General features: G+C 43.4%; 1 protein-coding gene and 1 pseudogene across 5 annotated transcripts in view; one reads left to right on the plus strand and one right to left on the minus strand.

Moving 5' to 3' along the window:
* Positions 1 to 23,430, plus strand: part of LOC144596625 (uncharacterized) — an 81,775-nt gene continuing 58,345 nt past the window's right edge. For 4 of the 5 annotated variants that reach the window (XM_078405175.1, XM_078405177.1, XM_078405179.1 and 1 more), the window contains exons 1-4: positions 1 to 84; positions 2,085 to 2,615; positions 7,527 to 7,644; positions 14,556 to 14,798. In XM_078405175.1, coding sequence (XP_078261301.1) covers positions 2,187 to 2,615; positions 7,527 to 7,644; positions 14,556 to 14,798 — 790 coding nt within the window. In that variant the 5' untranslated portion in view covers positions 1 to 84; positions 2,085 to 2,186. The remainder of the gene's footprint in view (positions 85 to 2,084; positions 2,616 to 7,526; positions 7,645 to 14,555; positions 14,799 to 23,430) is intronic. The other variant, XM_078405176.1, reaches the window with a different exon arrangement.
* On the minus strand, positions 17,791 to 22,229 carry LOC144596860 (kinectin-like; annotated as a pseudogene).

The raw sequence follows: 23,430 nt of genomic DNA on the forward strand, positions 1-23,430 counted from the left end.
CGGCGGGCGTCGCCTGGCGACGGGCGCGGACTGTTCCGGAAGAAGCGGCGGCGGCGGCGGCGTGAGGGGCCCGGAGTGACGCAGGTGGGAGCGGGAGAGCGGGGAGGGGAGGAGAGGGCAGGTGGGCCCGGGCAGGGGAGCGGGCCGGGGGCAGAGAGGTCAGGATGTGCCCGGGATGGGACAGGAAGGACAGACACTGACGAGGCAGGGCCACGATGGGCGAGGGGAGGAGGGGAGAGGAGGGGAGAGGGTAGGAGAGGAGAGGGGAGGGGAGGGGAGGAGGAGAGGGGGGAGGAGGGGCAGGTGGTGGAGGAGGCTGATACGATGGAGGCGTTTAAGAGGCTTTCAGCCACGCACATGGAAATATAGGGATATCGGTCAAGTACAGGCAGCTTAGACGTTTATCTTGGCATCATGTCCAGCACAGACATTGTGGGCCGAACGGCCTGTTCCTCTGCTGTACTCTACGATGTGTCCTCGGTAGACCCGTTGACTCGCACCCTTGCAGTTCTCTTCTCCCACCTCTTGTAGCTGGGGCAAAGGCGCTGATTGCAAACCGCCCTCTATTCCTTAGCTACTCGGGTCAGATTGAAAGTTTTTTTTGCATGTACTGTATTAAACATCATTGACATTTCTTGCACAAGTATTTGCATTTGATTAAAGTACCATTTAAGGTTTTTTTTAAACTGCACAACGTGTTGAAAGAACTCAGTAGCTCAGGAAGCAACCGTGGAGGGAATGGATTGGCGAGGTTTCGGGTTGTGACCCTTCTTCAGAGTGAATCAGTCCTGACCCGAAACTTTGCCAATCAGCCTGAAGAAGGATCCATACCAGAAACATCGCTTGTCTATTCCCAGCACAGATGCTGCCTGACCCGATTAGTTCAAGAGTCAAGAGTGTTTTATTGTCATATGTCCCAGATAGAACAATGAAAGGTGACTATTTCAATATCATTGTTGCACTAGGCGCAGCAGTTAGAGTAGCGTCACAGACCCGGGTTCGATCCTGACCTTGGATGGAAACAAAGAACTGCAAATGCTGGTTTATACCAAACATGGACGCAAAATGCTGGAGTAACTCAGTGGGTCAGGCAGCATTTCTGGAGGAAAAGGAGAGGTAACGTTTCGGATCAAGAGAAATATGGGGTGCTGTGTGGAGTTTGCACGTTCATCCTGTGACCGTGTGGGTTCCCTCCGGGAGCTCCGGTTTCCTTTCACTTCCCATAGATGTGCGGGTTTGTAGGTGAATTCACCGTCGGTGAAATTACCTCTAGTATGTAGGGAGTAGATGAGAAATTGGGATAACATTGAACCAGCGTGGATCGATGATCGACGTGGACTAGATGGGCCGAAGGGCCCATTTCCATGCTCTATCTTTAAATTCTGAACAAGCAAGTTCATCCATAATCTTTACAACCAAGCGGTATGCGCAAATTGGAGGAACAGCACTTCATATTTCGATTGGGCAGCTTACAACCCTATGGTATGAACATTGATTTCTCTTATTTTAAGTAAGCCTTGCATTCCCTCTCTCTCTGTCCCTCCCCCACCCTAGTCATCCTGTTAGTTTCACTGTTCTATCCCTTAGTTATCACCTTTTCCACAGCCAACAGTGGACCCTTGTGGGCTCCACCTTCCCTTTGTTATCGGTGCTGGCTGTGATTTGTTCTGTACCTTTTCATACCTCTAGTTTCCCTCTCCCCTGACTCTCAGTGTGAAGAAGGGTCTCGACTTGAAACATCATCTATTCCTTTTCTCCAGAGATGCTGCCTGACCAACTGAGTTACTCCAGCATTTCGTGTCCACAATACTAATTACTGGGGACTGAAACTTTTAATGAAACAGACTGTTAAAACTTTATTACCTGTCCTGAAATATTACATTGATGTGTTATGTGAGCAATAGCTACTGCATTGCAATCTTATGTCTAGTACTTAAATGTCCTGTTATTCAAAAGTAGATGAGTTAAGCCAATAATATAATGTGTTTCTGAAATAAACTCACATATCTCTAATATAAAAATTGTGAATATTTACACTTAGAATATGAATTGTTGTCCTGAAAATAACTATCCTATTTTAATAGCTCGTGTGAAGACTTCAGACCTTTGAGTGATGCTTAGTGAACTACAGAGAATGTACGGACGAGTATAGTTTTAAGAAAGCAGTTTATTATAAACAACTTGTAATGTCATCCGGTGTCCCCAAGGAGAAGAACAGTGTTTCCCAATGGTCTCCCCTGGCACCTGAACTATCCACTTGCTTAGAATCTGCTGTGGACTCTGGTTCTAATGCTACTACTTTAATTAATCAGCAAGGATGGGAAGATTACAGTGGCCAGTTGACACAATCTGCACCATGCACAAAGTTCCATTCTGGATACAGCAACATGACAAGCACAGACTGCTTTGAGAATATGGGGCAAAACAAGTTGGCTCTGGATCCAAAACAGACCCTGCAAACTAATTCCACCTTATTTCAAGGCAACTCCAGTGTCAATCAAGGCCAGACTCTTCAATTTGGGCAAGTACAAGCTGACAAGGCAAATGGACTCTTGGATCCCATGATTAATAATGAGTTGAATCAACAATCTATACTTTACAGGAACATGCAACAGGTAAACAATTATAGCTTACACATATACCTTTTCAAAGTTATCAACATATTTTACATTTTGTGTAACTACATTAAACATGCAGTCAATTCCCCTGCACGTGTACCACCGGTAAATTATTGGGCAAGTATCAGGGCGGCAAGATGGCACAGCGGTAGAATTGCTGCCTTGGAGCGCCTGGGGCCCAAGTTCAATCCTGACAATGGGTGCTGGCTGTACGGAGTTTGTACGTTCTCCCTGGGGGTTTACTCCAGTGCTCCGGTTTCCTCCCACATTCCAAAGGGGAGGGGGAGGGAGGGAGGGAGGGGGAGGGGGCGAGAGGAAAGGGTGCTGCACCAATGCAGGAGAGGTTTGGACCCAATGGGTGCATTTGGTCTAGTCTAAAACTAAAACTACAAACAAATCCAAGAAATTGCAACTCAGTGGGTCAGGAGCCACCAGGCGTTCTGATAATCAGTATCAAACTGGATTGAGCATCTGGCATTGATCGAAGTACATTTTGGGACTGATGCTTAAACTGGAAGAACAATTCATTTGATGTTCTCACAGAATCATATCCATTTATTCTGCTTCCCTGGCTGTAGATACCCATCAGAAGTGGCAGCATGGTAGGGAAGGGGTTGCCTGGGAATCTTCAGCAATGCCTCAAGTTCATACGGTTTCATGGTATTAAGTCAAATATAGGCATGGAAACTTTCCTGTTGATTAGACCTGCTGTCATTCCTCACCAGATGAATCACTGTGTCTCCAAGATTGATTTGGTCGTACTATCACTATTTGAACTATTCATGTCCTTAAGGACAGCTGCCAGACTAGGTCCATGGTCTGTGGGGGGGGGGGGGGAGGGGGAGGCATAACATGGCAGAACCAACTTAGTCTTGTCCTCACCAACCTATCTGTTGCATTGTTAGGTGGGAGTGCGACACAAACCATGTGAGAGACAATCCCATCTTTCCACTGAGAAGACTCTGATGTCTTGTGTGACTATTTTCTTGCTAAATTGGTTAGAATAAGAACAGATTTGGTGAGTGCCTTCATCATCTGCAGGACTACATATTCTGTAACTTTGTGATAATGCATGCCTCTCATTCTTCATTTACTACCAAACGGGAATTGACTCTGGTTCAGTCCTCAAGAACAGCTTCAGGTATACCTAAAAATGAGATATCACCTAATGTACAAGATCACATACTTGCTAAACAGTGAAAGCACCAAGCATTCAACAACTAGGTGATCTTGCAGCCATTCAGAAAGTCACACAGCACAGAAACAGACCCTTCAGCCTGACACAGAAATGCCAACCAAGATACCCCATCTAAACATGTCCCATTTGGCCCATATTCCTCTTAACCTTTTTTTATCCACGTGCCTGTACAAATGTTGTGGATTCTTGTCAGTTCTAGTCATGGTTGGTGTGAATAATTACAAAGCCAGGGGAAGGAGGAGGCATTAAAAATTTTATGTCGTGAATGATGACAAAGACGCACATGGCATGTGAGTGGCAAAAATATTTGCAAGCATTTTCAGCCAAAAAGATCAAAAGTAGCCAGATGATTCACCATGTCCTCCCCAGAAGTCCTCTACATTACATTGACATTGTGAAATTAATGAACATCTGAGAGCCCTAAATACAGCAAAAGCTACAGAAGTAGGCAACAATCCCAATCAATGTTGAAGATTTCTACTCCAGATCTAATCATGTCTCCAGCCATGTGTAAGAAAATAACTGAAGGTATTTATTTCACAAAATACTGGAGTAACTCAGCAGGTCAGGCAGCATCTCAGGAGAGAAGGAATGGGTGACGTTTCGGGTCGAGACCCTTCTTCAGACTGATGTCAGGTGGGCAGGATAAAGGAAGGATATAGGTGGAGACAGGAAGATAGAGGGAGAACTCGGAAGGGGGAGGGGAAGAGAGGGACAGAGGAACTCCAGCCAAGTTATTCTTGTACAGCAACAACACCAGTATCTATCTGGCAATATGACAAATTATATAAACAAGGAACTGCAGATGTTGGTTTACACACGAGGACTCAAAGCATTGTAGTAACTCAGCGGGTCAGGCAGCATCTGTGGATGGGCATCGTTTCTGGTAAGGACCCTTCTTCAGGCTGATTGACAAAGTTTCGTGTCGGGTTCGATTCAGTCTGAAGAAGGGTCCCAACTCAAAATGTGACCTATCCATTCCCTCTACAGATGCTACCTGACTTGCTGAGTTCCTCCAGCACTCAGCTATATATTTTTTAAACTGCATTTAATGAGCCATGCACAGAGTCAAAATTAAGGTATTGTTTACTGAATAACTGTGGGTGCACCTTCACCACTGGCACTCCAGTAGTTCCAATAAGCTATTTCATCACAATCATCTCAAGGACATTTAAAGTAGGCAGTAAATCCCTGCTACACCAGTGAATTGATTGATAGATGCAGTGATGTCTATATTCTGCAAATGAATTTTAAAACCACAAATGCTTTATTTACAAAAGCATTCCTTTATTTTTCAGTTGCAATTTTTCATCTGAAGTTGTGAGTCTTGATGAAACTTTAAACTTAAGAATTTTCATTGGTCTGCTGTCCAAGTAGACATACTGTAGATATCTTAAAGATATCTTTTAGTTCCTATTTATTTTGCTTGTGCTAATATTACTGTCGGTAATTTCCTCACAGCTTTACACCATCTTTTGCAGCAGAACATTGATTCATGAATTGCTGACATTTTAGCGTGTCACACTCTTTAATTCCTATCCTTTTAAAAATATCCTTTAAGTTCAGCTTTTAAACTTTTATGGAACAGTTACATCCTAACAAACAATAGAATCCTAACATTCTGGATTTGTGAAATTTGGGTGGTTTCTCAAGTTCAGGACTACCATTAGCATTAACCCAGTTAATGTTCAAAGTCACCAACATATTCATGCTGTATTTATATTCTGCAACAGGACACGAAGTAACACAATTATTCAAGCATAAATATCCCACCGTGAGTCTTAATTTATTTTTAATTCCAAAATCAATCTGCGTTTAGAGTGTAACAATATTCAAACTATCTGTGCTGTATGTGAAACTATTTGTCATTTCCAATTGGCTTGTGTGTAACTATTGTGATGTAACATAAAGCCATTTAAAATAAAATTCCTATTTAACTGCAGTTTGTGGAAATCCAAAATAAAAGCAGAAAGCGCATTTGTAGAGCTGGTATTGCTGGTATTTTCTGTTTTTATCCTGAACATCTGCTTTCCATAGAAATTGTAGATTTTGGTAGTACCTAAGGTTTTTGGCATCAGAAAATAAAAAGAAAAGGTGATGTTCTTGCTTCTAATGTATTTTGCTTTTTGAATGGCTATGAAGCAAAGCTGTGATTATATTTAATAACAACTTTTAGTTTTTTTGTTTAGTTCAGAGATACAGCACGGAAACAGGCCCTTCGGCCCACCAAGTCCGCACCGACCAGCGATCCCCACGCATTAACACTATCCTACGCACACTAGGGACATTTTACACTTTATCCCAAGCTAATTAACCTATAAACCTGTGCTTCTTTGGACTGTGGGAGGAAACTGAAGATCTCAGAGAAAACCTACATGGTCATGAGGAGAATGTACAAACTCCATACAGACAGCACCCGTAGTCGTAATCAAACCCGGGTCTCCGGCGCTGCAAGGCTGTAAGGCAACAACTCTACCGCTGCGCCACCGTGCATTTATTAGGCAGTCAGTTCTCACACACAAAATTCTTGTGGGAAGCATGCCTGAGCTACTTGAGGTACATTGGCAGTCATCAAGTTGTTCTTTTAAGGAAGAATTTCTTTAGGCAGAGAATGGTGAATCTGTGGAATTCATTGCCACAGGAAGTGGTGGAGGCCAAGTCATTGGGTGTTTTAAATGCGGAGATTGATAGGTTCTTGGTTTGTAAGGGCATCAAAGGTTATGGGGAGAAAGCAGGAGAATGGGGTTGAGAGGGAAAAATAGATCAGCCACAACTGAGTGGCGGTACAGACTCGATGAGCCAAATGGCCCAATTCTGTTCCTAAGTCTCCTGTTTTTTTTTAGAAGAGCAGCAAAAGCACGGGGACACCCATCAACTCACACATCACCTTGATCTGGAAAAATATTGTCTTCTTTTTTGGGTCTATCTTCTGGAACTTCATCCTCAACAGTATGGCGAGAATACTTTTGTCATACAGCAGTTCAAAAAGATGGCTCACCATCACTTTCTCAGGGAGAATTAAGGATGGCAATAAATGGTAGACTGCCAAAGATTACCACAATCCATTTACTAAATAAGAAGGTATTCCGTGGGATGAAGTTTGGAAAGGCTATCATAATGTATTATTCATGTATCATTTCCCATTACAGAATTAGCAATCCCTTTGTGTGATCTAATAATTGCTATTGTAACAATTCGTGCATTTACTCTGTCAGATAATGAGAGTGAGTTTACCCTTTTTATCTATAAGGTTATGACATTTGGGTATAGTCTAATTTCATTTCCACTGGGATATTATGTTAGATATTCTTGGAGAAATGTGGAGCTAAATAGGGAGCCAGTTATAATAGTTGGCAGATAACATGGCTGAAGTTTTAGGCCAGCTTGATATTTTAGGTTTGTTGAGAAATTGTAGTCCATGACATAAAGGAGACTGGAACACCTTGGGTGCAAATAGGCAAAACGTACTAGATGGCAGCCTAGAAATTCTAGTGCCCAGTGCAATGCTTTTGTGTGCTACTCATTGCAATTTTATCCTAAACATTGTTTAATAATTGACTACTCAGAGCTACACGTCCAGATTTTTTGTTGCACGTACACTTCATCTTCTCCTGGGTATCCAAAGACTTTATGTGCAATGTTTTATATTTGCAATAAATAACTAAAAGAATTATGCATTCTATGAAAATGACGTCTCTCTGTACTGTCAGCAGGTGCAGAGCCAACAGCAGGGACAATTAATGAGTCAGCAGATGGAGCAGCTCCAGCAGCTGATGGAACAGCAGCAGAAACTCATCAAGTTGCTCAGCTGGCCCATGGCCAATCAAGGTAGTGCTGCCCATCATTGAAGCAATTTTCGAATTTGCAATGTGGCAGATAAATGTCTTTCTAAAATCCATTGCTAAATAATTTGTGAATTTCTTAGATAGTTCTTGTTGGGCCAATGAACAGATGGTTCGTCTTTGGGAAATTCAGTGGTTCATGGCACTCAAGGCATTGTCCACTCAAAGCTAATCAAATAAACCCAATGAGCATGGCTGAACCAAAAGGGATGCAGCTGAGAGAATATAAGGAGGGGGGGGGGGGAGGAGGAGGGAGGGGGGGGGGAGGAGGAGGGAGGGGGGGGGAGGAGGAGGGAGGGGGGGGGAGGAGGAGGGAGGGGGGGGGGAGGAGGAGGGAGGGGGGGGGAGGAGGAGGGAGGGGGGGGAGGAGGAGGAGGGGGGGGAGGAGGAGGAGGAGGAGGGAGGGGGGGGGAGGAGGAGGAGGAGGAGGGGGGGGAGGAGGAGGAGGAGGAGGGGGGGGAGGAGGAGGGGGGGGAGGAGGAGGAGGGAGGAGGAGGAGGAGGGGGGGGAGGGGGGGGAGGAGGGGGGGGGAGGGGAGGAGGGGGGGGAGGAGGGGGGGGGAGGAGGAGGAAGGGGGAGGAGGAGGGGGGGAGGAGGAGGGGGGGAGGAGGAGGGGGGGGGAGGAGGAGGGGGGGGGAGGAGGAGGGGGGGAGGAGGAGGGGGGGGAGGAGGAGGGGGGGGAGGAGGAGGGGGGGAGGAGGAGGGGGGGGGAGGAGGAGGGGGGGGGAGGAGGAGGGGGGGGAGGAGGAGGGGGGGGGAGGAGGGGGAGAGGGGGGGGAGGAGGAGGGGGGGAGGAGGAGGGAGGGGGAGGGGGGAGAGAAGGGGGGGTGTTGGAAAAATAAGCATTGGCACAGATTGTTGGGTACAGGTATCAGGCTGAGGGTAAGAAGTCAGGATTGTGGCAGAATAGAATCGGTAGATTGGATGGAATTGATCTGAATTAATTTGTTTAATCAGAATTGGACAGTAGGTTTGCCTTGGTGGTCAGGTTTATGGTAGGTGTGGACTCAAGGTGTGGTTGGGTATGGTATTTTGGTAGGGATAGGCTCAGTAATCTTTAGGAGGAGTTTGGCTTGTCTTGGTAAATGTTCCAAGATACAATTTAAAGCTTTATTTTGCATGCTATCCAAACAGATCAGATATACCATACATACTGTAGATACAATCAGTTCAAATTCAAGAATAATAGATAGAACAAAGGGCCAAAATACAGAGTGCAGAGTATTGTCCTCAGCATTGTAGTACATCAGTTCGATAGACAAAATCCAATGTCCACAGGTAGAGGTGAACCGAACAGTATGCTAGAATATGCAAGGACCGTTCAGAAACCTAACAGAGGGGAAGAAACTGTTCCTGCTTCTGGCGGTACGTACATGTTTTCAAGCTTCTTTACCTTCTGTTGAACAGGATCAGGGAGAAAAAGGAATGACGGGTGGGACAAATCTTTGATTATGTTGGCATTTTTTTCTGAGGCAGTGTAGATGCAGTCATTGACGTAGCATCAAAGTATCAGGGCAATTGACTCTGTAGCCTTTGATTCAGGAGAGAGTATAGGTGCAGTACACAGGGGCTGAATATACACATAGGTGTTTGTGTGACTGGAAGGTGGTGGCCAGAGGGATTTCACACACTTAGTATCGATCCTGCACATTATTGTATACAGTTTTATTATTAATGCATTAGCCTTTAGACTTTAGAGTAAAGTGCGGAAACAGGCCCTTCGGCCCACCGAGTCCGCACTGACCAGCGATCACCCCATACACTAGCAAAATCCTACACACTAGGCACAATTTACAATTTGTTTTTAACTGAAGCCAATTAATGTGCATCTTTGGAGTGTGGGAGGAAACCAAAGCACCTGGAGAAAACCCATACGGTCACAGGGGGAACGTACAAACTCCGTACAGACAGCACCCATAGTCAGGTCCGAACCAGGGTCTCTGGTGCTGTAAGGCAGCAACTCTACACTGTGCCATTGCCATTTATTGTATAATGATTTCATCTTAAATGCGGTTGATAGCAAGGAGGAAAGCTTTAATCTGCAGGAAGTTATGGACAGTCTGGCCAGTTTTCCAGGAAAGTGGCAAATGGAATTTAAATGTCTGATTAATTGTCAGAAGTGTGAGTTTGCAGATTTTGGGAGGTCCAACAAAGCAAGTGAATATACAGTGATTGGGAGGATATTGAGTGGTGGAACAGAAGGATCCTCCAAATTATCCGGAAATTACACATTAAAATTCGAAGAAAAAGGCTGTAACAAATAAGACATTAGTGTAAAACATAATTAGATGACAATATAAGAACAGAGCAATGCAAGAGAGGGGCTGCAGTGTTCGGGTTATGCAGGTTTGTTCAAGAACCTGATATTTGCAGGAAAGTAGCTGTTCCTGAACCTGGTGATGTGGGACTTCAGTCTTCTGTACCTCCCAGTCTGACCGTAGCGGTGAGGAGAGAGCAGGGACTGGATGGTGAGGTTCCATGATGATAGATGCCACCTTCTTGAGGCAGCTACTTCTGTAGATGCATTCAATGGCGGGAGAACTGTGCCCATGATGGATCGTGAGTTACTCCAGCATCGGTCTTTTTTTAGTCATTTAACTGATTAAACTGCAAAGCACAAGCACTCATTCAGTACAGGATCCAAAAGATATTCAAAAGGTAGCTTATTTGTTGCCTTTAAAATGCCTGAGTCAACTACTTTCAAAATCTCCAATGGTATTAATTGAATCATATTGCTAATAGGTATAATCATTGTACAAATTGCTAATTGTGTAAATGTGCCTTGGTTTGCCAAATTATGTTCTGAGTTAATGAGACTTGATAACAGAAGGGAAGATGCTGTTCCTGAGTCTGGTGGTGCGCAATTTCAAGTTTCTGTACTTTCTGCAGATGGGAGTGGGGAGAAGAAGGACTAACCGGGGTGGAACAAGTCTTTAATTATGTGGGATGCTTTTCTGATGCAGTGTGAAATTTGATGGAGTCAATGGTGGGGAGTCTGGTCTGTGTGATGGACTGGGCTACATCTACTACTCTGCAATTAATTGTGGTTTTGGGCAGAACTGTTCACAAATCAAGCTATGATGCAACCTGTGTGGTTTCTGTGGTGCATCTGTAGAAGTTTGTAAGAGTTATTAGAGACATGCCAAAGTTCCTCAATCTCCTCAGGAAGTAGAGGCATTGGTGTGCCTTCTAGACTGTTGCATCAATGTGGTTGGTCCATGATAGATCGTTGGTAACATTAATGCTAAGGAACTAGATGTTCTCAACCATTTCTACTTCAGCACCATTGATGCTGACTGGGGCATGTACTCCTCCATGCTTCCTGAAGTCAATAACTAGCTCCTTCGTCTTGGTGACATTGAGGGAGAGATTATTGTCCTGACACCATGTTACTAAGTTCTCTATCTCCTTCCTGTACTCTGCCTTGGCATTGTTCGTTATCTGGCCTACCACAGTGGTGTCATCTGCAAACTCTTCTTCAATTTGAATAAAATCTCGTAGGTCGTAAGGTCTGAAGAAGGGTCTCGACCTGAAACGTCACCCATTCCATCTATCCAGAGATGCTGCCTGTCCCGTTGAGTTACTCCAGCATTTTATGTCTATATTTGAATAAAATCTTGCTGAGAATGCCAAAATACACATTGTTTGTGCAGGCCAGGCAGCATCTATGGAGAGATGGACAGACAATGTTTTTGTTCGGGAACCTTCTTCAGACTGAGTTTGAAGACTCCATCTTTCTCTTTCTCTGTCTGTTGAGTTCCTTCATCATGTAATAACAAGGAACTGCAAATGCTGGTTTATACCACAGAAAACACAAGATGCTGGAGTATCCCAGCAGGTCAGGCAACGTCTCTAGAGAATATGATTGGTGAAGTTTTGGGTAGTCTGAAGAAGGATCTTAACCCAAAATGCACATATCAATTTTCTCCAGAGATGATGCCTGACCTGCTGAGTTTAGTATCTTTTAGTATCCAGCATTTAGTATCTTTCTGAGTCTTTCAACACTTTGAAACATAGAAAATAGGTGCAGGAGGAGGCCATTTGGCCCTTCGAGCCAGCACCACCATTCATTGTGATCATGGCTGATCATCCATAATCAGTAACCTATGCCTGCCTTCTCCCCATATCGTTTGATTCCGCTAGCCCCGAGGGCTCTATCTGCCTCTCTTTTAAATTCATCCAGTGAATTGGCCTCCACTGCCTTCTGTGGCAGAGAATTCCACAAATCCACAACTCTTTGGGTGAAAACGTTTTTTCTCATCTCAGCTTTAAATGGCCTCCCCTTTATTCTTAGACTGTGACCCCTGGTTCTGGACTCCCCCAACATTGGGAACATTTTTCCTGCATCTAGCTTGTCCAGTTCTTTTATAATTTGATAAGTTTCTATACGATCCCCTCTCACCCTTCTAATCATTCCATCCAGTGTAGGAAAATAACTGCAGATGCTGGTACAAATCAAAGATATCACAAAATGCTGGAGTAACTCAGCGGGTCAGGCAGCATCTCTGGAGAGAAGGAATGGGTGACGTTTCGGGGCGAGACCCTTCTTCAGACTGATGTCAGGGGGGGCAGGACAAAGAAAGGATATAGGTGGAGACAGGAAGACAGTGGGAGAACTGGGAAGGGGGAGGGGAACAGAGGAGCTATCTAAAGTTAGAGGTCAATGTTCATACCGCTGGGCTGCAAGCTGCCCAAGCGAAATATGAGGTGCTGTTCCTCCAATTTGCGGTGGGCCTCACTGACACTGGAGGAGGCCCATGACAGAAAGGTCAGAGTTGGAGTGGGAGGGGAGTTGAAGTGCTCAGCCACCGGGAGAGCAGGTTGGTTAAGGCAGACTGAGCGAAGGTGTTGAGCGAAACGATCGCCGAGCCTGCGTTTGGTCTCGCCGATGTAGAGAAGTTGACATTTGGAACAGCGGATACAATAGATGAGGTTGGAGGAGGTGCAGGTGAACCTCTGCCTCACCTGGAAATACTGTTCGGGTCCTTGATCCATCCAGTGAATGATTTCAGAAATAGTTCTGTTAAAGCTGAACAACTAGTCACCCTAATTTCAGCAGCTGATTTTGTTTTCTCAGTGTCTTAAACTTTGAAGAGCCATGGCAGTGTGCCAGCTACTGTCTGCATTGTATTAACTGACATGCCCAGGCATGTTTCCCTTCTGTTATGTAGTTGACTGAGTGGAACACTGAATGAGAGGGTCTTGACCCGAAACGTCACCCATTCCTTCTCTCCCGAGATGTTGCCTGACCCGCTGAGTTACTCCACACTGAATGAGATATTGGTTGAAGATGTAATCTGGAAATTATTAATAACAAGCTCGTTAGTATCTACACAATTGTTAGATAGCTTTGGATATTACATTGCTGGTGCTAAAATCTGAGATATGACAACAGTGTAGTTTGATTGTTGCACTTGATTGAAAGCAACAGTTGAAGGAGCATCAATAGCGATTGGCTGGAATAGTGTACCAATTATATTTCTATGGTCACCAGATACAAACTGAGCTTTGGCCAAGTGTCTTTTGAAAGCAGTATGTGCTGTTGATATTGTTTCTTGTTCGGTTGCTTTTTAGGAACAATTTAAAAAATACATTCAGATCATTTGAAAATTTAATAGTTTCAACTATTATAAAATGTTACTGGACATCATAAAAAAATCAAAGCTTACAAAGTCTTTTAATATCACAATACTTTGGAGGGTGAAACCTCAGGGAGTTTTTTTGTGCATCAATTCACAGGGTATGGATGTTGCTGTCAATGCCAGCATTTAGTGTCCATTTCTATTCGCCTCTGGGCTTAGGAGATAGTTAAGCCTCAACCAAGTTGCGAAAGGGCTGAACTCAGACCGGCTAAGTGTAGGATCACTGAATTCGCAATGTCCAGTAGTAGCATTTAAAACTTTTTATTCAGGCACCACAGTTATATGCCATTAAAATATTTGCAGACATTAACTAAAAACAGAACATGTCATAGCTGACAAAATTTTAAAAAACTGGAATTACAACTAAAAGACTAAAAACAAAACATAACTCACAGCCAAAGGACTGTGGACATTCAACTAACAACTTTCACACAGAACACACTGCTGAAAAACAGGCTTCCTTGTCTATTAGGTGATTAGGATATATCAAGAATCCTTACACCATGAAGGGATAATTGTTCACAGTTCTGTCCAGGCTCCTATTAGTTGTCACCGTGAGCTCACAAGCTGCTCTTTGTCACTGTGTTCAGCTGACCCGTTTTCAAGCAGTTAATGTTTTATCTTAATACACTAACCCCATCAATTCTCTGCAACCCCCTACACTAAGGATGACAGATTTATTTCCCCGAAGGGCATTAGTGAAGTAAATATTGTACAATTGAGCAATTTCACGGTTTTAGTTACTGAGATTGGCTTTATTTTTTTTGTGCCACCGGGGGCAAGAGAAGGTCACACATCCACAAAGCAAATTAGTCATGGGCTTTGCGGAAAATGTCACTTTCCAGTTGGTATTCATAGAAATTCTTATTTGCTGTCAGTTTAAATGCTGCAAGCAAACTATAGGGAATTGATGAAACAAAACCTAATATGTGCTAATGATGCCAGCAATGTCTAGACAGAGTCCAGCAATGTCTAGACAGAGAGACTGCTCGCAAGAGGATTGGGAATATTGGCAGCAGGAGAATTCTGCCTCCTGTGTAGGGAGTGGATGAGTAACTGTGATAACCGATGTAAGCTGGTGATCGATGGTCGGTGTGGACTCAATGGGCCGAAAGGCCTGTTTCCATGTTGTATCTCTAAAATAAAATTAGCAGGACTGTAGCTCTAAGACCAGATAGAATTGGCATTCTTTAAAGTAAGGAAGACACTATATAAATAATTTTATATAATTTTTTCCATCTTGTATTTGCTGTAGGTTTTACCCTGCCGGTAGGATTTTCAGCTCCATGGAGTGGTATCTCTGCAGGCCTGCCATCTGGAATCAATGCGATGGTACAGTTGTCTAGTCCATCTGCTAACGAAGAATCTTCAAATGTCCATGCCCAGGCATCATTTTCCATTCCACTGGTTCAAGCTGCACAGTCCACAAAACAGCCATCATTGGTTAACAGCAACCAAATTCAGACAGCAAAGCATCCTCATCCATCTCAAGACACAGGTGAGTCACAGTTGGGGCATTTGCATATGACATAAAGAGAAAATATACTTGGAACAGCAAGTCAGACTTCCTAATCCCAAACTCCAGCAATGCTCATGACCCAGAGCATCAGGGAAACTTCAAGAAAACGCATTTGTTGAGATTCAGGGACAATTTCTTCCCAGTTGTTATCAGGCAACCTATCGTCAACTAGAGAGCGGTCTTGACCTCCCATCTACCTCATTGGCGACGCTCGGTTTATTTTTAATCAGACCGTTTGGACTTTATCTTGTACTAAATGTTAACCTATATGTGTACGCTTTGGACGGGTTGATTGTTCTCTTGTATATTCGTTTCACTGACTGGATCACACGCAACAAAAAACTTTCACTATCTCATTACACGTCACAATAATAAACGAAACTAAGCTTTCATACTGTTGAACTCTAATTTATTTTGACGAAGAGTATTTCATTGCTTGAAGCCGTTCTAAATGTGAATATAGAAAAGTAGTAATGATCCTGATATCGTCAAGGGGAATGTGACTTTGTGTTGCACGCAATTGAAATGGGAAAATACTTCAGGTTTAGTCAGTGAAGACTGTAAGTGATTGTTAGAAAGATAAATTTCTTAAGGTGCATATTAACCTTGTTTTTTTTTGCTTGAAATTTTGATAGCGATGAGCTGTTTTTTCCTTGACCTGGCTGGGGCCTTGGATTTGCCTCACATGAGATCCCCGTTGTTGCATAGTTTAGTTTAGTTTGTCACGTGTACCGAGGTACACTGAAAAGCTTGTTTGTGGCGTGCTATCTAGTCAGTGAAAATACTATATATGATTACAATCGAGCCGTCCGCGTGTTAATTCCGATTCATTTACCGTCACTCTGGTTCAGCAATTACCGAGTCGAATACAGTACTGTAGTTCAAAAGCCTTTATTCTCCGCGGGACTTTCTTCTGCTCCACTCGTTCAAGCTCTCACCAGCGTTGCACGAATAGAGCAGAGAGAGAGTGAGCAACGTACAGCTGGTCACATATTTATAGTTCAATACAGCAGATAGTAACTTTCTTACCAGTAGTAACTTCTTGGCCCAATCAGTAGTAACTTCTTGGCCCAATCACAATAGTGCACATACACAATAGGTGTCACATGGTTTCAGAGGGAAATGAACTACATGATGTTATTACCATTAATTCTAAGCAGCCATCTTCGTCCCAGAGTATCCCTCCTCCTGTGTATTCTCATTCCCCCCTTTTATCTTTCTATGATAACTCCTCATGTTCCTTCTAATCGTTCCCAATCCAATACATTTTTCAGAATAGGCAGAAGCACAAACATACAGACAATTGCAATCCCCAAGTACATTGCCATATTGATTACAGTGTGTCTCTTTCACATATGTGATAGATTCTCCTGGGGTCATCACGTCGGCATACTCTGTTTTCCACAAATCTGAAGGCTACCAGTACTCCACGGATGGCGAGCAATAGTGACTCAACTGGCCTGTCCTGGGAAAAGATTACTTAAAGGAAAGAAGAGGTTAGGATTTTAGGTTTTAGGTGCAATACTGACAATCATACAGTGGTGAAGATGGATCCAAGCGTTTCTCCCTTCCACTTTGGCAACGGTTGTGGTTGTGAGGAGGACCTGGTAGTGTCCTTCCCACCGAGCGTCCAGTCCCTTCTTCGTCCAATTTTTAATCATTACATAAGCACCAGGTTCAATTTTAGACGGAGTGGTTAGAGGTGGGAGTTCAATGCACACCGCTTGAACCCTGGAATGTAGGTCTCTCAATGCCCTGGTTAACGATAAAATATAGTTAGTCATTTCCGTTGTCATATGGCGAAAGTGATAACCAATACATATTTGGGGTATCCCGATTCCATGGGGTTCTAAGTGGGCGGCCATATATAATCTCTGCTGGGCTCAATCGTGCCTTCCCTGCTGGGGTGGTACACATCTGGAACAGCGCCACAGGGAGTAGTTTAAGCCAATTAGTCCCTGTTTCGGTCTGTAATTTGGCAAGTTTGTTTTTCAGTGTTTGATTGGCTCGTTTAACTAGTCCAGCAGCCTGCGGTCGATATAATGTAATTGCTGTTGGATACTCATCTGGGTGCAAAATTCCTTGTTCACCTGTCCCACAAAATGAGGGCCATTATCCGAACTCAGCCGAGTTGGGATCCTATACCTGGGTATAATTTCTTTCATAAGTACTTTAACAACCATAGAGGCTTTATTATCAGTGGTGGGGTAAGCCTCAATCCACTTACTAAAGACATCAATGATAACCAATACATATTTGTAACACTGACATCTTTTCAACTCAATGTAGTCCATCTGGAGGGTCTCAAAGGGACCCATGGGTAAGGGGGTTCTCCCATTTTCACGTTATACCCTTCCCGTGATTATGTTGCTGACAGATCCGACAATCACTACTAATCCCCTGAGCCAGAGTCTGCAACTTTTGATGCCACCATGTAGCTAGAAGTGTATCGCCAGTTGCTCAGGCACCACAGTGAGTTGCAAAGTGTACACATTCGATGACCCATATTGCGAGTTCATCCGACATACATGTTTGCCCTGCCGGGGTAACCCATAATCCCGACATGAAATCAACTGTACAACCGAGTTGCTTCCACATTTCTATATCTCGGTCAGGAGCGTCCTCCTGTAATCTAACAACGTCTTGGATGGTTGGCATTGGTCTTTCCAAGGGAGACTTGGTTTTGTCTATGCTTTTAGCCTGCCTCATCATTTTAGGTACCACCACCCTGCGCCCCTGGGACATTTCCTTAACGTCTTGGTCGGCACGACTATTTCTTATGTCTACTAGGGTTTGTCCCATAGTGTGGGCCGTAGATTTTATAATCAAAATTTGTTTTGGCAACATTAAGGCTTGCAACAAGTCCAATACCAATTTCTGGTGGGATATCTGTGTTCCCGCTGATGTCAAGAATCTCCTATTCTTCCACAATTGGCCGAAGTCATGGACCACTCCAAAAGCATATCTAGAGTCAATGTAAATATTTATTCTTAATCCCTTTTGTAAGACGCATGCTCTTATCAGGGCAAACAGTTCCGCCTGTTGAGCAGAGAATGGTGTTCCGAGGTCCGCCGCTTCTGCACTTGCTATCTTGATCTATAATTGCGTATCCTGAAAGTCTTTCCCCTAGGGGTCCAATTGATGCACTCCCATCTACATACAGGGTTAGGTCAGGGGTTGTCATTGGAATATCTGTCAATGTCATCTTCAAGCTATTAATTTCTTGTTCTTTTGTTTCAAGTATAATTTGTGATTCTTCATTCTGATTGTCTTTTCTTGAATCCTGTTCATCTTTTTGAAGTTGGACATTTTCAATCTGCCTCTTGAGTAAATCCTGATTATTTTTTTGCCATTATTTTCTAATTTAATCAATTCCTTTTCCAACTAGTCTTCAACCTTTTTAATCTTTTTATCCTTCTCAATAAGAGACATCTGGAGTTCTGCCGCCACTGATAAAGACTCCTCCTGGTTAACAATTTAAAAACGAAGCTGTTGAATCTCCAAATTCAATACACCGTTTTCCTGCAGATTATCCTGGATTCCAGCCATTTTGTTAGCAGCCTCTTCTGCACTGTCTGCCAATGCAGCCTTCAAATTACTAAGTTCTTGTTCTTGCACTCTAATTATTTTCTCAAGATCATCCATTTTTGGTGACGTACTTAAGCACTTTGTACTTAACTTCTGAGCATTCCATTTTCCTTCCGCAAAGCCTGAATTGTTTGCTCATTACTTTCTATTTTTAAAACCTGAGACTCCAAAAGACCTTCAATGGAATCCACAGCTTCATTCTTTTCATGAATGATTTTCTGAAGTTCTGCCACTTTGGACACATAGAAACATAGAAACATAGAAAATAGGTGCAGGAGTAGGCCATTCGGCCCTTCGAGCCTGCACCGCCATTCAATATGATCATGGCAGATCATCGGCTCAGTAGCCTGTACCTGCCTTCTCTCCATACCCCCTGATCCCTTTAGCAAAAAGGGCCACATCTAACTCCCTCTTAAATATAGCCAATGAACTGGCCTCAACTACCTTCTGTGGCAGAGAATTCCACAGACTCACCACTCTCTGTGTGAAGAAATGTTTTCTCATCTCGGTCCTAAAAGACTTCCCCCTTATCCTTAAGCTGTGACCCCTGGTTCTGGACTCCCCCAACATCGGGAACAATCTTCCCGCATCTAGCCTCTCCAACCCCTTAAGAATTTTATATGTTTCTATAAGATCCCCCCTCAGTCTTCTAAATTCCAGCGAGTACATGCCCAGTCTATCCAGTCTTTCCTCATATGCAAGTCCCGCCATCCCAGGGATTAATCTGGTGAACCTTCTCTGTACTCCCTCTAAGGCAAGAACATCTTTCCTCAGGTTAGGAGACCAAAACTGCACACAATACTCCAGGTGCGGTCTCACCAAGGCCCTGTACAACTGCGGCAGAACCTCCCTGCTCCTAAACTCAAATCCTCTTGCTATGAATGCCAACAGACACAAAAGACATCTGTTCAGCATTTTGCACTTCAAGTTCTTGAATCTTGTGTCTTAAACTTTTATTTTCTGTCTTCATGTTCTCAATTCCTTCCCCTTTATTTGCCACCTGAATAAGTCCGGATTCCAAAAGTTATTCAACTGCTTTTATTTTTTCATCTTGTTCCTGACCTATTTGCATCTGTTCTAAGAAACTGAAGACTGCTTAGATGTCTGATCTTGCAACTTTTGTACTTCAGCTGTTAAAGTCTTCTTCTCTTTCTGCAAACATTGTATATCCTGATCTTGTCTCGTTGCATGAATATGTAAAGATTCTTCCATTAACTTCATCTGTCTCTCTTTTTCTGCAATCTTCTTCTGCAACTCTTCAACTACACTAGCTGCAGAAGCCTGAGTTGCCAGTTGAGCATGAAGATTTTGGATCTGCGCATCATGGTTCGTTTCTGTTCCAACAGATCCTGCACTTGAATCTTCAGAGCATCATCTGCATTAGCTCGCTTTTGTTCTGCGTTTACCACCTGCACCATCTTTTGTTCTAGCTATTGTTTAGATAGCATGGTATCAGTGTGCTTACTGTGCAAACACTGCACCTCTTTGCTTTTGTTGCCAATTTCAATTTCAGCAACCCTAAGTTTATTTTGTAAATCGTGTTTTGCATTCTGAATTTCTGTTAGCTTTTCTCACGCTCTGCTGCACAAAATATCCTGAGATATTTTTGTACTTCTTCTTTTCTTCTTTCAATTTCTTCTTGCAACTTGGTCTTGAGTTGTTGAACTGTATGCTCATCGGAAACGTTCGTTTTTTTTCTGCAATCCTTCCTGCTGAAGGCGATTTGATTACTCTGTAAATTTGTTCATTAATCTAGCATAGTCTTGGGGCAATTTGTTTAGTTCTGTCGATTACTTGCTCTCCATCTGACTGGGTGCTTTGCTTACAGCATCCCTCAGGATTCTATTTTCTTGTTTCAATGCTTCTGTTTGTTCTTGAAGCTGGCAAAACTGCATCTGGGTTTCATTCAAATTATCTTGGTAGCTGACCTGCAGTTTATTTTGCAGAGCTCCTAGTTCCTTTTCAAGTGCACTGCGTTGCTCCCTTACTTTGGACTCAACCACATTAGCTTTCTGTTTTTCTGCCACCAAATCCTGGTTTAATTGTTTGCACTTGTCATTTGCAAGCGTGACTTTGTGGCGAGTCTAGAAGCGGATGTGTGTTGCAGACGGAGTTTATTGCATGGGCAAACCTCCGTGACAATCGCAACACTCAAAACTGTAGACAACCAACAAAACGTCTTCATCAGACGGAGTTCAATACTAGACTCCTTGTCCCTCCCGCGCTGGCACACGGCGTGACATCGCTAGCCAATCCGAGGGTTCAAACTCTCCCAGCCATTCCCTATGTCCCTACAACTTCATCTTGAATAGCCCTAAGTAAATTTTCTTTATCTTGTAATTGCTGCTGTAAACCGGGACTGGGTCACATTTAACTCCATGTTTCTGCCAGTTATCTTAAATTGGTATAGCCTTATCTTTCAGAATCTCTGCAACATAGATTGCCTCCTCCTCAGTGAATGTCATATTTTTTCAAAGAAGAGGAAAATCTTTAAATCTGCATTTTCTTTATCACATTCATTCCTCTGTTTCTTGGCAATGTTTTTCTGCATATCACTACTGATCACATGGCTTTTGTCATCAGCCACAACTTCCTTCTTTTCAGCATAACTACAAGCCTGAGCATTATCCAAAGCAATGTAGATAGCGGACTTCATCAGAAGATTCTCCACCTAGGCCAAAACAGCCTCTATTCTTTGATTCTTCAATATATTTTTCTATTTTTGCAAGTCCACTTTCATTTGGTTTAGTCTTACTCCTGGCCCATCTGTGAACTTAGAGAGGGACCCACCAATGCCGGGGCAGTCGGGATTAGGGATCTGCGACTACTAATACGGGTTCTAATCTCCCACTCATCCAAATCCTCATTGTCTCCCTCTGCAAGACCAAGGCCAACCATTGGATTAAGTAATCCTTTTTTCTTGTCCACCTCTAACTCACCCAGGGTCCTTTTGGACTCCTGTTTCTGGCATTTCTTATGAGCGCATTCTTTTTTCAGTACATGTATAAATTTGGTCATTCCTCCCTCTGTAAATACCATTCCTGATTTTAGAACATTTTCCCTCCACTTGGCAAATCTTGTGGCTCCTTCTTATTTTTGACAATGTTGCTTCCAAAGAACATAAGTTCTTTGGCATTGATACTTCTACTATGTTTCCAAATTATCTCCTGAGCCTACTTTACACCTGTTTTACACCGTCCAGGCTTCTAGCTCCCCCTAGAGGCCACAATTCGCTTCCTATTTTTTTTAATTTAATCCACCCGATAACTGTCTAAATTGTTTTGCTTCATCCGGATATTTATCACACAGTATTTGTAAGGGACTCCTAGGATCAATTGTATCTAAGCAATCACGCATTTCGGCCAAAGATTTCTACACAACAGTTATCGATATTGTATCACCTTAAACGTGTATCTCAACCCTCAGTTATTTTACTGACCCTCTGTAGTAATTCTACTGACCCGCAGTAGTTTTACATCACTGACCCTCGGTAATTTCACATTACTGACCCTCAGTGATATTTAATCACTGCCCTTCAGTGATATTTAATCACTGACCCTCAGTAACTCCATGTTACTGGCCCTCAGTGATATTTGATCACTGACCTACTTATCTGCCTCTTCCAGTATTCGCCAGACTGACCTGAGTCTCATCGGGGTGATGACACGTGGGGGTCAGCGAACGGCTAATTCGCTGACAGACTGGCGGAATGGAGGAACACTGAGGTAGTGAAATAAACCACTTGCATCGGGGGCCCAATTCCTCCCTCCGCAATCCGAGGCGATTCAGCTCCTGGACCGCAAACTCGCATTGGCCATCCATTGAGAACCATCCTTTGCTACCAAATGTTAATGCCGATTCTTTTACCGTCACTCTGGTTCAGCAATCACCGAGTCGAATACAGTACTGTAGTTCAAAAGCCTTTATTCTCCGCGGGACTTTCTTCTGCTCCACTCGTTCAAGCTCTCACCAGAGTCCCATGAATAGAGCAGAGAGAGAGTGAGCAACGTACAGCTGGTCACATTTTTTAGTTCAATACAGCAGATAGTAACTTTCTTACCAGTGGTAACTTCTTGGCCCAATCAGTAGTAACTTCTTGGCCCAATCACAATAGTGCACATACACAATAGGTGTCACATGGTTTCAGAGGGAAATTAACTAAACTCCATGATGTTATTACCATTAATTTTAAGCAGCCATTTTCCAGTCCCAGAGTATCCTCCCTCCTGTGTATCCGCACACAGTGCACAGTCTTATCCTGCTCATAATACCCAGCCACTTTGGTGAAACCCACAAAAGCAGTGTGTTGTTTCTGCCGCTCCCAGCAGTTAGCTTGAAGCTGAGGAGATAAAGTTATCTATGAATCTTCTTGCTCTGAAGCCGCATTATACCTGTGGATGTATTTTGTCAGCTAATTGGTACAGCCTCCAGGATGATTCTGTTGGAGGTTTCCCCAGTGATGCCCAGGAATGAGATGTCCCAGTGGTTGTTGTAATACTTCCTGGTCCATTATCTCCTGGTGATAATGTTTGCATCACATATGTCCTATGGGGCAGTCACTTCCCCAAAAGAAGAGAATGAGTTCATGAGATATGAGATTGGATTGGCACAGTGTCGCAGTGGCAGAGTTGCTGACTTATAGTGTCAGAGACTCGAGTTTGATCCTGACTACAGTACTCTGTAAGGAGTTTCTCCGTTTTCCCTGTAACCGTGTGGGTTTTCCTCTGGCGCTCCAATTAAACTATAAAATATTCTTTGTAAAAAAAGAGACAAAGTGCTGGAGTAACTCAATGGGTCAGGCAGCATCTCTGGAGAACATGGATAGTGACATTGTAGGTCGGGACCCTTCACCAGATTGGCTGACCCGACCCGAAATGTCACCTATCCGTGTTCTCCAGAGATGCTGCATGACCCACTGAGTTACTCCTGTAGCTTGTAATTTGCTTGAGATCATTATCATAATCATAATCATAATCATACTTTATTAGCCAAGTATGTTTTGCAACATACGAGGAATTTCATT

The sequence above is a fragment of the Rhinoraja longicauda genome, chromosome 9, assembly GCF_053455715.1.
Source record: "Rhinoraja longicauda isolate Sanriku21f chromosome 9, sRhiLon1.1, whole genome shotgun sequence".
NCBI lineage: Eukaryota > Metazoa > Chordata > Chondrichthyes > Rajiformes > Arhynchobatidae > Rhinoraja > Rhinoraja longicauda.